The 14403-nt window shown below is 45.2% G+C and overlaps 1 protein-coding gene across 1 annotated transcript in view; it reads right to left on the reverse strand.

Moving 5' to 3' along the window:
- Window positions 1-14403, reverse strand: part of DPYD (dihydropyrimidine dehydrogenase) — a 605351-nt gene that overhangs the window by 118577 nt on the left and 472371 nt on the right. Inside the window, exon 19 of the mRNA XM_054384577.1 lies at window positions 1826-1968. Within this exon, the coding sequence (XP_054240552.1) occupies window positions 1826-1968 (143 nt within the window). The remainder of the gene's footprint in view (window positions 1-1825; window positions 1969-14403) is intronic.

A 14403-nucleotide genomic window follows, 5' to 3' on the forward strand; every position in this document is an offset into this window, starting at 1 on the left:
ACCTGTGCCAGTGTCTCACCACCCTCAAGGGGAAGAACTTCTTCCTGACATCCAAGATGAATCTATCCATTTCTAGTTTTGCTCCATTCCCCCCAGTCCTATCACTTCCTCACACCCTCAAAAGTCCCTCCCCAGCTTTCTTGGAGCCCCCTTCAGATACTGGAAGGCCACAAGAAGGTCTCCTGGGAGCCTTCCCTTCTCCAGACTGCACAACCCCAATTCTTTCAGTCTGTCTTCATAGGAGAAGAGCTCCAGCCCTGTGCTCATCCTCATGGCCCTTCTTTGGACACGCTCCAGCACTTCCAAAACCTTCTTACCAGCAGGGCCAGGACCCCAAAACAACTCATCAGGCAAGGCAAACAGCCTCAACTACTGTGTGTACCTCACTCAAATACTGCAATGCCAGCAACATATGCAGGAGGTATCTGCATCTCCTGTTTCAAGAAACATGCTTAAGGGACAGAAATGGCTGGATAAACAAGAGTGACTTTAAACTGGCTCCCAGTGGGACCAAACTAGTGCTCTTTGAAATCCCTCTCCCCTTGAAAAGGCTCTCTGCTGAAGGCAAAACCCAAGAATAAAGGAAGATCAGACAGCTCAAGTTTAACTCTGCATCAACCTTGTTTGCATGACAAGGGAGAGATGTTTAAAGTTTAAATCCTATAGGTCAGAGGGAAATAAAAGTGATAATATCCCAGACTGGTATTGCGGCACCCAAGATCTTCTCCCAGCAGCTCCTCCTCCCCTCTATCTGAATGTCTCTTAGCAAGAAACACAAAGCTAAAACCAGGACAATTCTGTTCAATGGTATAACCCCCCCCAACACCCCCCCCCCCCCCATCTTACCCTGTTAAAGGAGGATTCATTATCATTTTAATGACAGTTACTTGAATGTTACTGACAAGGCGAGCACCATCTACACAGGCTGTGTGAGGCCAAGATGCTTCCAAGTGAAGACATTTCCAAGTGAAGACGTTTGTTACGTTGCACAGACAAGTTACAGACTTCTCTTTAAGCAGAGCTGGCATATCCTAATTGGCTATTAATTACTGACGTGCGTTGAAGCGAAGCACACAATAGGCAAACAAGCTTTTTAACACGTCCAACCAAAGCCTGCCTAGTCTCTCTTTCACTGACAGAATGCTGACATTCTTTTCTAAGCCAAAGACTAAACATAGCCTTCTCAAAAGCTGCCTAAAGGTAGCACTCCTCCTACAGATTGCTAACATTTTGTAACAGAGTGAGAGCTGAAATCCCCATCCCACACCGACACTAACCAGACTAGCTCAGTCTGGAAGCAAATGCAAGCTGGATTTACAAGGAAAACTATAATCTCTGATGCAATGCACTGAATCTGTACAAATAGACACCAGTCACAACATTTACAGATAGGTACAATCAACAGAAAAGCACAACCAAGCTCCCTTTGATTCCCCCAAGGGGCCTTACCCAAGGGGTCTTCCCCCCGAAGCCAGAAGGAATCACCCCAGACTCCCCCTGGCAGAAGGTAGAGAGTCAAGAAGCAGAGAGGCTGTTAGACTTAGCTTGTCAAGGTCAGTGTGTTATCTTCAGCCAGAAAAGAAAAAGCCAGACAGAAGCCCAGCAAGCAAGCTGAGAACTGCCCAACTCCCCAACCTTGTTTTGAGTACCAGTTCTTAAACAGTTCTCTCTCTCCAATGGAAGTGTTTAGAGCAATCATTATTTTGCTTTCTCACACCCAACAGTGACTTATTTACATCCTTTCACTTTGCTTGAACTTTGTGAAGAAAAATCCAAAAGACAGTCTTAAAACCATATCAAATTTTAAAGAAAGAAAAAAAGGTACCTGCAGAACAGAAGCCCCACTGTGGAGAAACTGGAGCCCACTCTCAGCAGAGTCGATGCCTCCAGTTGCCAAGATGGGGAAGCCGGGGAGGGCACGGGCGATGGCAGAGACTGCCCGCAGGGCGATGGGCCGGATGGCGTTTCCTGCCGGAAAACACAATGCCTGGTGAGCAGTGGCAGGGCCGGGGAGTTTCAGGCTGTGCCAAGAAAATTGTCCACAGATCTTGAGCAAAAAACAGTAGAATGTAGCAAATCACAACTGGGTGCAAAAGGGACGTGAGGAAGAAGTTCTTCCCCATGAGAGTGGTGAGAGCCTGGAATGGGTTGTGCAGGGAGGTGGTTGAGGCCCCATCCCTGGAGGTGTTTAAGGCCAGGCTGGATGAGGCTCTGGCCAGCCTGCTGTAGTGGGAGGTGTCCCTGCCCATGGCAGGGGGGTTGGAACTGGATGATCCTTGTGGTCCCTTCCAACCCTGACTGATTCTATGACTCTATAATGTCTAAATAACCCCATTGGACAGATATCTAACATAGAGTTAGTTTTGTACACTGACTCTCTCTCTTTTCAGCTTCCTTTGCTGAAGGGTGGAGGTTTGGACTGGATGACCTTGGAGGGCTCTTCCAAGCAGATGTTTTCTTTCATTCTGTGAAAGGTAGAACTTTTGTCTCTCCCTGGAAAAAGAAGAGTTTTAAGTGCTCTAATATGAACTGAAAAAAAAAAATTAGGAAATGGTACTAATAAATGCAAAGAAGCTGTAAGTCTGTAAAACAGAAGTGGTCTTCTGCTTCAGCTTCCACACTTTGATGTGTATTAAAAACCAAACCAAACCAAGCTTCTGAGTTGGATTTTTTTTTTTTTTCCTTTCCTGAAATACAGCAAACAAATGACTCATCTCAGCAGTCACCATAGCTGTGCAGAAAGGATGGTCACACTGAGTCAAATTTTTATGCCAATGCCAATTGTGGAATGAAACCACTCCAGTCATCCCATGGAGTGACACAACGCCGATACCTACAGCATCCACAGCTGCTATTGTCTGGGATGGAACTACAGATGAAGAGGATGAGTGTCCACCAGAATGTAACAACAGAACATCACCACCACCCCACCACAACCACTTGGCTCCTCATCAGCCATTCTAGCATACAGGCTGCAATGGTGCCCTGGCAAGCCCAGCAGAGCAGGTAAGGGGCTGATTTCCAGCCAATTGCCTGGTGTCATCAAGACTTCCTTCCATGTCTGGCAGGAATTAAATATAGAATCAGAGAATCATAGAATTGTCAGCAACACCTGGTTAGCAGTGGCAGGGCCGGAGAGTTTCAGGCTGTGCCTAGAAAATTGTCCACAGATCTTGAGCAAAAAACAGTAGAATGTAAGCAAATCACAATTGGGTGCAGAAGGGAAAATAATGATGATGTCTAAATAACCCCATTGGATAGATATCTAACATAGAGTTAGTTTTGTACACTGACTCTCTCTCTTTTCAGCTTCCTTTGCTCTAGCAGATACTAGCTTCTGGCTTCTGCTGGCTTTGCTGCCCTTGACTGAGTTCTTTGTTGTGGTTAAGCACTAACAGCAACTCTCTGCTCTTCTCCTTTACCTTGTACAGCAGGGAAGGAAGCAGGGAGGGGGAAGCTATTAATAGCTCTCTGGTTTTGTCCAGGGAGGTTCTTGTGTTGTTTATAAATTGTACATATATGTAAATATTGCATATTGTGTACATATTCATTGCATTTCATATTTTAGATAGTAGTTTTGCTTGTAAATAGAGCTTCATTGTGCCTGAGCTGGACTGGCAATTTTATGTTTGGGGGGAAATTTCAACCCACTACACAGGGCCTGCACAGCCCTCATGGGAGGAGTATCCACCTCTAACACCTCATTCTGAAGTGCAGAGTTCAAATTCAGAGCTTATACTCATTTGTCCAGTTCTGGAGCCCCTATTACAGGAAGGATCTGGAGGTGCTGGAATGTGTCCAGTGAAGGGCCATGAGGATGAGCAGAGGGCTGGAGCTGCTCTGCTATGGAGACAGCCTGAGAGAGTTGGGGTTGTTCACTTTGGAGAAGAGAAGGCTCTGAGGAGACCTTCTTGTGGCCTTCCAGTATCTGAAGGGGGCTACAAGTAAGCTGGGGAGGGACTTCTTAGGGTGTCATGGTGTGACAGGACTGGGGGGAATGGAGCAAAACTACATGTGGGGATATTCAGATTGGATGTTAGGAAGAAGTTCTTCCCCGTGAGGGTGGTGAGACACTGGCACAGGTTGCCCAAGGAGGTGGTGGAAGCCTCATCCCTGGAGGTTTTTGCAGCCAGGCTGGATGTGGCTGTGAGCAACCTGCTGTAGTGTGAGGTGTCCCAGCCCACGGCAGGGGGGTTGGGACTGGATGATCCTTGAGGTCCCTTCCAACCCTGACAATTCTGTGATTCTAGCTACGCAGATTATTCAGTAAACCTGAAGCATACCTTGTACTGCTTAATAACCACTTGTTTCAGGAGTCCAGTATAAAAAAATGGAAGCAGAGCCAATGGCAATACAGCAAAGAAAGAAACCAGCTCTAGATATCTATAAAGTTCAGAGAAAGTATTTCCTGGATGCTCCTTGAGGTCCCTTCCAACCCTGACAATTGTATGATTCTCTGATTCGCAAGCTGACACCAATAGTGCTTCAACCACCATCAGTACTTGGCTGAAAAAAACAACTATGGCAAAAATGTGTTGGATGAACATTGCAAAGCTGGCTTGAACCTTTTAGCTGCTGCTCAAAACAAAGACTAACAATGTCTGAGGCAGGAGGCAATCCTTTACCATGCAGTACAGGGTAGACAAAGATCTGTGTTTCTATACATAAAGAATCAGGTTGATTTTTTTATGGCAGATGTTGTCCCAGTACAAGGCAATATCTCATTTATTTATGTCTGACTAAAAATTGTTTAAAAGCACCATTTCACTGCACTTGACATTTCATATATTATTTAATATGTTTTCCCTTTGGATGTTTGTAGATTTGGATAATCCTTTAAGTAAGCTGCTTTTAACTATTAGCACAATGGTCCAAAGCTCCAAATAAGGAAAGTATATTCAGTCATGGTTGTATCTCCAAGAGTGGAGCTGGCAGCTTCAAATGGCACATAAAGGCTGAGACAGACAACTCCTTGCTACATTTGGAGGAGCTATGATTAAAATCTCAGTACAATCACAGTCTCACAGTATATCAGAGGTTGGAAGGGACCTCAGGAGATCTTCAGGTCCAACCTGCCTGCCAGGGCAGGATCACCCAGGGCAGTCTGCACAGGAATGCATCCAGGTGGGTTTGGAAAGGCTCCAGAGAAGGACCCCCCACAACATCTCTGGGCAGCCTGCTCCAGGGCTCTGTTACCCTCACTATAAAGAAGTTTCTCCTTATGTTGAGCTGAAATCTTCTATGTTCAATTTTGAACCCATTGCTCCTTGGCTTATCACTGTGAACCACCCAAAAGAGCCTGGCCCCCTCCACTTGACACCCACCCCTCAGATATTGATAAACATTGATCAGATCCCTCTCAGTCTTCTCCTCTCCAGACTAAATGTGGCAGTTTAGGCTGGATGCCCCCTGCCACTGCTACATGAGATACACCTCTGGTGTCCTGGGTGCCCACCCAGAGGGGTGGACACAGGAAATGGCGTATTTCTACCCATAAATCCTGCGCCCTATAAGGCCATCTGCAGAGTCATTCTCTTCCTCTTTCTTCCCTCTGCTCCCCTGGGAGATGTCCTCTCTTATCGGGTAATGCGGGGGGAGTATCCTCAAGGCCTCTTAGGCCTGACTAGGCCTAATGCCAGGAGGAGAATGGAGGGGGAGGCAGTCTCAGACCTGGCCAGCCTGAGACTTGCCTAGCAGTAGGAGGGGGGGGGAAGGAAGAGCCCTGAGGGGTTGGGTAGACCCTCAGGTGGGAGGAAGGGAGGACTGGGAAGCTTTTGGGAATCCTGTGAGGGGATTCTGTATGCTTTAGGATGTTCTTTTCCACTATGCTTTGTAGTTTGTAGTTTTCTGTAGCTTCACCAATTCGTTTTTCCATTTTAACTTTTTCCATCACTCTCCAATCCGTTTGCGTGTGTCATTCTTTTGTCCCTTTCGGGGCAAGAGATGTTCTGGCTGGCCTCAAACCAGCACACTAAACAGCCCCAGGGCTCTCAGTCTCTCTTCATAGGGGAGATGCCCAAGTCCCCTAAGCATCCTCATACAATGGGTTGTTATGGGTTTAAAAACTGGGATGTCTTAAACACAGAGTACAGCCCTCCAGGGACAGGATAGCCCAGGAGGTGGACACTGGAAAAGTGTAATCTTTTGTTATTTCATTCCACCAGCCTGCATCCCCCTTCCCTACATTAAATTGGCTGCATAGTAAGTTTCTTGCCTTTTTCCCTCCTGCTCCCATCATGAACTGCTACTCCTTGTTTTGATATTTCATGGGAGTTGAGGCTTTGGGCTGTGAGCAGCCTGGCTAACTTTTACTGGTTCATTGGGGCCTGGGTAGGGAGGTATTGGGGGGGCATTGAGGCCTGTTTGGGGGGGAGGTTTTGAATGATTTTGGCCTAGTGAGGTCTTGGTAAGCCCAGGATGGACAACTGGGTCGAGGCTGAATATGGGTTTGTGCCTTTTGTGCGTTTCTGTACCGTTGCATATAGTTGTGATCAGAACTTCCATTTAAATTTCCAATTCTTTCCAATCCTGTGTGGAGCCTTTTTCTTTTACTCCTTTGGGGAGGGGGAAGGGAGCTTCTGTTGGCTCTAAACTACAACAACTGTATCTGCAACGCCTCTGCTTTGGCTGGATCCTATTGATGGTATGTAAGTATTTAAAATATGCCTACAGATGCTGCTCAATGAACGATGGATGGCACAGGCAGCTGACACTTTCTGTTTCCTATTTTTTCAGGCTAGGTCAGATTTCTCTGGATAACAAGAAGGCCAATGGGATCCTGGGGTGCATTAAGAAGAATGTCCAGCAGATCCAGGGAGGTTCTCCTCCCCCTCTACTCTGCCCTAGTAAGACCTCACCTGGAATATTGCATCCAGTTCAGGGCTCCCCAGTTCAAGAGGGACAGGGATCTGCTGGAGAGAGTCCAAGGGAGGGCTACAAGGATGCTGAAGGGACTGGAGCACTGCCTGGTGAGGAGAGGCTGAGAGCCCTGGGGCTGTTTAATCTGGAGAGGAGAAAACTGAGAGGGGATTTAATAAATGTTTATAAATACCTGAGGGCTGGGGGTCAAGCAGGAGGGGACAGGCTCTGCTCACTTGTACCCTGTGATAGGACAAGGGACAATGGATATAAACTACAGCATGGGAGGTTCCTCCTTCTTTACTGTAAGGGTCCCAGAGCACTGGAACAGGCTGCCCAGAGAGGTTGTGGGGTCTCCTTCTCTGGAGACTTTCAAGCTCTGGCCTTCTGCATGAGCAAAAAATTAAAAGGGAAAATAGAAACAAAATCATCAGTCCTTCCTGCCTGACAAAGTTTTACTGGTCTCCAGGAAGGAGCTATTGTCAGCTCAGGATTCTGCTCTCTAGAAAGAGTCTCTACTTTAGTCTGCATTAGCCAAGGCCTCCCCAGTCTAGCTGCAGGGGTCAATGAGGAGAATGATCCCACACTCTGTACAGGTCACAAAACCTGTCATGCCTTGCTTTAAGCAGGACAGCTGCACTGCCTCTTTGCCTAGGACCTGTTTTTTTCAAGGTGATTTTCCAGTACAGAAAACTGAAATTTGGGTTGTTTTAACCATTAAAAGTACTCTGCCTTCAGCTCATGTTGCCTTTTGTGACCTACCACTGCCCCTCACTGTAACCCTGACTGACAAAGCAGAATTCACAGGAGACCTTGGCCTATCAGTATTAAACACATTCACACCCAAAAGCTCAGCTAAGCAGCCTCTATTGACACCCTCTTTGGATTCAGCACAAAATTATCTTCTGGGGCCATGACAACTTCTGCTGCCTCAGGATTGACACTTATTCATTATATGCTTAGTACAACACCTGCTCCTCCTGCAATAGCTGATCTCTGCACCTGAGTGAAAACCAGAACACTCACTGTCTGATCAGACAGCCTCTGGCACCTGCCATCAGGACATGTTGGATGTTCTTCCATGCCCACGTTAGGGATCAGGACTGCTCACAGGATTTACACAGATATTTTTTTTGCTAGTTTAACAGAGACTACATAGACATCTAGTATTTTCAGTATATAACCTTCAGTTGGCATATGCTGGCAAAGATGCTAACCCAAGATGCACTATCAGTGTGTTTTGGTCAGAATTAGAGTCTGATCCATAACTATCGGCAATCTCACCAAAATGGCCTTAAAGGATCTCTGGTCACAACAGGAGAGATGACAGAAAGGAGCTGGAGCTGAACAGGAACTTTTCACAGGACCACTAATGACTATTTGCCTTTGTATGAATTGGATTATCACAGGGTCACAGGTTCGAGCCCCACGTTGGGTGGCAACTAAATGTGGTGGGTTTAGGAGTTACCCCCCCACACACATAAATCTGGTGAATTACCCCCAAAATAAATCACCAGACTAGCTCAGAAGGTTTTGGAAGCAAATGAAGCTCTATTGACAAGCAAACTAGAATCTAGAAATGTGAAATGCAAGGAATGTGTAGGAAATACCTATAGTTACATACAGTTACAATTTATATACCCCACTATGACCCCACCAGATGAAGCCAGCAGGGAACAAGTAGCTCCCTCTCCTCTGGACAAGAGACAGAGAGCAAAAGCACTTAGTATAGCCCCACTAGTACTTAGCTACAACAAGGAACACAGCACAAGGTCAGCAAAGCCAAGCAGAAGCACCAGCTAGAATCAGCCAGAGTGAAGAAGTGCAAAGAGAGAGCACAGTTTATGCAACTAACTTTTATCCCTGTTAGCAAGCCAATGGCATTATTGAGACCTTATCATTATTTTCCTGTTATAGCCAATGGTAATTCTATTTACATTCTAGTACTTTCTACTCAAGGTCTCTGGAAATTTCCTAGGTGTAACAGTGTGAGAGCTGAAATCCCCCTCACTGGCAATCACCAGGCTAGCTCAGTCTGGAAGCAAATGCAAGCTGTATTTACAAGCACATCTACAATCTATGATGCAATGCACTGAATCTCTACAAATAGGCACTGTTCACAACATTTACAAAGATGTACAATCAACAGAAAAGCACAACCAAGCTCCCTTTGCTTCCCCCAAGGGGCCTTCCCAACGGGCCTCTCCCTCCCCATCCAGAAGGAATCTCCCCAGACCCCCCTAGCAGAAGGCAGAGACTTAAGGAGAGGCTGTTAACTTAGCTCACCAAGGTCAGTGTGTTATCTTCAGCCAGAAAAGAAGAAGCAGCAGCCAGACAGCCCAGCAAGCAAGCTGAGAACTCAGACTCAGACTGCCCCAACTCTCCAACCTTGTTTTGAGTAATAGTTCTTAAACATTTCTCTCTCTCCAATGGAAGTGTTTAGAGCAATCATTCTTTTGCTTTCTTACACCCAATAGTGACTTATTTACACTCCTTCACCTTCTCTGCTCGAACTTTGCAACAAAAAATCCAAAAGACAGATTTAAACCATCACACTAGGCATCAGCCTACAACTATGACAAAGAAACAGAATGATACTCTGAAAGAGGATGACTGCTAGTGGCCAAAGAGGAAATATTAGGACAGAACTGATGATCCAAGACAGAATTGATCATCCGGTGTTAGAGAAACACTTGAGGCCAAAAACAATGGAACGATGCTGTCTCCTCTCACAGATTTATTTATAAAGCCTTTTGGAGGGCATGCATGCCAAGATACACACAAAACAGCCAAACCCACTGAAAATAACCTTATTAAAATCCCTAGCTCACAATATTCTTCAGTATTGAGTATTTGATATGGAGGCTACAGGTAAGCACCAGCCTTGCTCTATTGCTCTCGGGCAGCAGGCACAGCAGCTCTAGAATCTCACTGTGAGAGAGAGGTGACAGAATATAGATATTGGTGACTCTGCAATCAGGGAGGGAATTTTCTACTCCAGCTGCATGAGTAAAAAACTGACATCTGCTTGAGGGATGATAGTTTGTATTCTTTTCACCCCAGTGGAACTCTGGAAGCTTACATGCAATCAGTTTTTAGTCTTTGACCTTAAGGATTTCTCATATCAAGGAGTTCCACAAGAAAATATTTCCATAATAGATTCATAGAATCAGTCAGGGTTGGAAGGGACCACAAGGATCATCCAGTTCCAACCCCCCTGCCATGCCCAGGGACACCTCACACTACAGCAGGCTGGCCAGAGCCTCATCCAGCCTGGCCTTAAACACCTCCAGGGATGGGGCCTCAACCACCTCCCTGGACAACCCATTCCAGGCTCTCACCACCCTCATGGGGAAGAACTTCTTCCTAACATCCAGCCTGAATCTCCCCACTTCCAGCTTTATTCCATCCCCCCCAGTCCTGTCACTCCCTGATATCTTCAAAAGTCCCTCCCCAGCTTTCTTGTAGCCCTCTTCAGATACTGGAAGGCCACAAGAAGGTCACCTCGGAGCCTTCTCTTCTCCAGACTGAACAACCCCAACACTCTCAGTCTGTCTTCATAGCAGAGGAGCTCCAGCCCTCTGCTCATCCTGGTGACCCTTCTCTGGACACCTTCCAGCATGTCCATATCCCTCTTGTAATAGAGGCTCCGGAACTGGACACAGTACTCCAGGTAGGGTCTCAGCAGAGCTGAGCAGAGGGGGAGAATCCCCTCCCTGGCCCTGCTGGCCACACTTCTCTTGCTGCAGCCCAGGCTCTGCTTGGCTCTCTGGGCTGCAAGTGCACATTGACAGCTCCTGGTGAGCTTCTCATTCCCCAGCATCCCCAAGTCCCTCTCCTCAGGGCTGCTTTCCAGCTTGTCCCTGCCCAGCCTGGATTTGTGCTTGGGATTGCCCTGACCCAGCTGCAGGACCTTCCACTTGGTCTTGTTGAACCTCATGAGGTTGGCTTGTGCTCACCTCTGCAGCCTGTCCAGGTCCCTCTGGATGGATCCCTTCCCTCCAGCCTGTCTGCTGCACCACACAGCTTGGTGTCATCAGCAAACTTGCTGAGGGTGCACTCAATGTCACTGTCCATGGCACCATGTTCCTTTCTCCACCTTCTTTCCTAAATGACTGTCTCTATACAATGGTCAGTAGAGGAAGAGGCAGAAGTGACAGCTTCTTTTAGGTCTCATCACAACAGGCCATCAGAAAGGCCTTGATTCAGCCTAAAGAAATCAGGCATCCGATTTGGTGTAACCTAGCAGAGATGGCAATGAGAATTGCAATCTGTGATGGCTTGCAGGTACTTCCCAGTACTAGGTGCACTTGATATTCATAATTTGAGTTATTACTTACAGTTGATGATTAGTAAATTAGTGATAAATTGGTATGATCACCAAAGTATTCAATTCAGCTGTAATTCACCCAAACGAATTTAAAAACATTTCAGGAGTGCTTCTGATGAGAGTAAATAAACGGTGCTAATGACAAGCTGAGGTTTGACTGAGGTGTAAAATACTCATCCCAGCATTTCTCTCTTTGGTCTACAGAACAAACATTTCAGAAGGTGCAGCCATTGTCTCTCAGATTTCTTGATCAAAGGAGGGGACAACCTCTGCTCAGTTGTGCCCTGGGATAGGACAAGGGGAATGAATGGAAACTACAGCACAGGTTCCACCTCTACATGAGGAGGAACTTCTTCATTGTGAGGGTCCCAGAGCACTGGAACAGGCTGCCCAGCTTTTCTAGCCCTGTCTGGATGTGTTCCTGTGCTGGATTCCCTGGTCCTGCTCTGGCAGGGGGGTTGGACTCAAAGATCTCCAGAGGTCCCTTCCAACCCCTAACATCCTGTGAGCCTGTGACCAGAACCTTACCTTTCTGTAATCAAACCTGATGGTTTGGAAGAAAATCTGATTTACTTACAGCAGAGATCCTACTGCCTAATGAAATGGTGAAGCTATCTTCCAGTTTAAAGACAAAAAATAAGAAAGGATATAAAAAATAGTGATGCCAAGTTATTAATAAAAAAAAAAAACAAACAAGAAAAAAAGGGGGAAAAAAAGGGAAAAAAAGGGAAAAAAAGAAGAAAAAAGGGAAAAAAAAAAGAAAAAAGAAAAAAGAAATGAGCCAGGCAAATAATAAAGTAAAACAAATAAGCATTGAATTTGACCTAGACTCTCTGTTTTCTTGCATTTTCATCTGAGTACCACAGGAAGGTCATTGATGCCCTTATAGAGATTTGTGGAGGAGTTTTTGCAAGGCTGCAATAAAGGAGACTGAGTGCCAAACTTTGAAAGAGCTGTAAGTAGTAGTGGGAATTTGAAGGCTGCTTTCTGCAGTAGTGAAGAGGCTGAGGTCCATATCCAGCATGCATTTGGAAGACAGCTCACATGCTGCAAAATAAGCACCTACCACATGCTTCAGCATGCTGGGACTTGCAATCCCACCAGGTAAGCATCTGAGGGATATGGACATGCTGGAAGGTGTCCAGAGAAGGGCCACGAAGATGAGCAGAGGGCTGGAGCTGCTCTGCTATGAGGAGAGACTGAGAGAGTTGGGGTGGTTCAGTCTGGAGAGGAGAAGGCTCCAAGGAGACCTTCTTGTGGCCTTCCAGTATCTGAAGGGGGCTACAAGAAAGCTGGGGAGGGACTTTCTAGGGCAGATCTGGCTTGAGAGCAGCACTTGGGGTGCTGGGGAATGAGAAGCTCAACAGGAGCCAGCAGTGAACACTTGCAGCCCAGAGAGCCAAGCAGAGCCTGGGCTGCAGCAAGGGAAGTGTGGCCAGCAGGGCCAGGGAGGGGATTCTCCCCCTCTGCTCCACTCTGCTGAGACCACACCTGGAGCTCTGTGTCCAGTTCTGGAGCCTCTGTTACAAGAAGGATCTGGAGGTGCTGGAAGGTGTCCAGAGAAGGGCCATGAGGATGAGCAGAGGGCTGGAGCTGCTCTGCTATGGAGACAGACTGAGAGAGTTGGGACTGTCCAGTCTGGAGAAGAGAAGGCTCTGAGGAGACCTTCTTGTGGCCTTCCAGTATCTGAAGGGGGCTACAAGAAAGCTGGGGAGGGACTTTTGAGGGTGTCAGGGAGTGATAGGACTGGGGGGAATGGAGCAAAACTAGAAACGGGGAGATTCAGACTGGATGTGAAGAAATTCTTCCCCATGAGGGTGGTGAGACACTGGAATGGGTTGTCCAGGGAGGTGGTGGAAGCCTCATCCCTGGAGGTTTTTGCATCCAGGCTGGATGTGGCTGTGAGCAACCTGCTGTAGTGTGAGGTGTTCCTGCCCATGGCAGGGGGCTTGGAACTGGATGATCCTTGAGGTCCCTTCCAACCCTGACTGATTCTGTGTAGCTGGGGAAACTGCTGGTATTGTTCTGGTCTTGCAGCTGCTGTAGCATTGCAGCTGCTACAAGATGCTAGATGTGGCTACCATTTTTGCCTTGCTATAAAATAATTAGATTTAACCAAGAAAGTTCATTTATGCACATCTCAAGCAGGGGAGTGAGATTTGAAAATGAAAAGACAGACAGAAAAATACCTGATGGAGATGACATGCAACTCTATGTTGGAAATTAATCTTTCAAGTCCCTCATTAACAAACACTTCCTATTATATCAAGATTTAAACAATGAAATAATTCTGTGATGCAAAAGTCCCTGAACTTTTTCTTGCCTTAAAACAAAGAGGTTTTCTTTTTCTCTTTTTCTCTTTTTCTCTTTTTCTCTTTTTCTCTTTTTATTTTTCTTTTTTTTTTCTTTTTCTTTTTCTTTTTCTTTTTCTTTTTCTTTTTCTTTTTCTTTTTCTTTTTCTTTTTCTTTTTCTTTTTCTTTTTCTTTTTCTTTTTTCTTTTTTTTTCTTTTTCTTTTTCTTTTTTCTTCTTTTTCTTTTTCTTTTTCTTTTTTCTTTTTCTTTTTCTTTTTCTTTTTCTTTTTTCTTTTTCTTTTTTCTTTTTCTTTTTCTTTTTCTTTTTCTTTTTCTTTTTCTTTTTCTTTTTCTTTTTCTTTTTCTTTTTCTTTTTCTTTTTCTTTTTCTTTTTCTTTTTTCTTTTCTCTTTTTCTTTTTCTTTTTTCTTTCTCTTTTTCTTTTTCTTTTTCTTTTTTCTTTTTCTTTTTCTTTTTTCTTTTTTCTTTCTCTTTTTTCTTTTTCTTTTTCTTTCTCTTTTTCTTTTTCTTTTTCTTTTTCTTTTTCTTTTTCTTTTTCTTTTTCTTTTTCTTTTTCTTTTTCTTTTTCTTTTTCTTTTTCTTTTTCTTTTTCTTTTTCTTTTTCTTTTTCTTTTTCTTTTCCTTTTTCTTTTTCTTTTCCTTTTTCTTTTTTCTTTTTAATAGAAAAGCAGATTTTTTTTTCCTGATTATCAGGGACTGCAGTCAAAGAAATTCAATAGTCAAACTAAAACATGAGGGAGAAGCAGAAGATATGTCAGTCAGATTCCTCATCCTGATCAGCATGGGTAGGCAGAGCTAACCCTTGTCCTCTGAGGATAGCAAAGTGATGACAAACTGATAAGAGGCATTATGCATACTTATTTGTTTGGGGTTTCATTTTTCCTTAGGAAGTAAAAAACCCT

Source organism: Indicator indicator, chromosome 10 (genome assembly GCF_027791375.1).
Source record: "Indicator indicator isolate 239-I01 chromosome 10, UM_Iind_1.1, whole genome shotgun sequence".
Classification (NCBI taxonomy): domain Eukaryota; kingdom Metazoa; phylum Chordata; class Aves; order Piciformes; family Indicatoridae; genus Indicator; species Indicator indicator.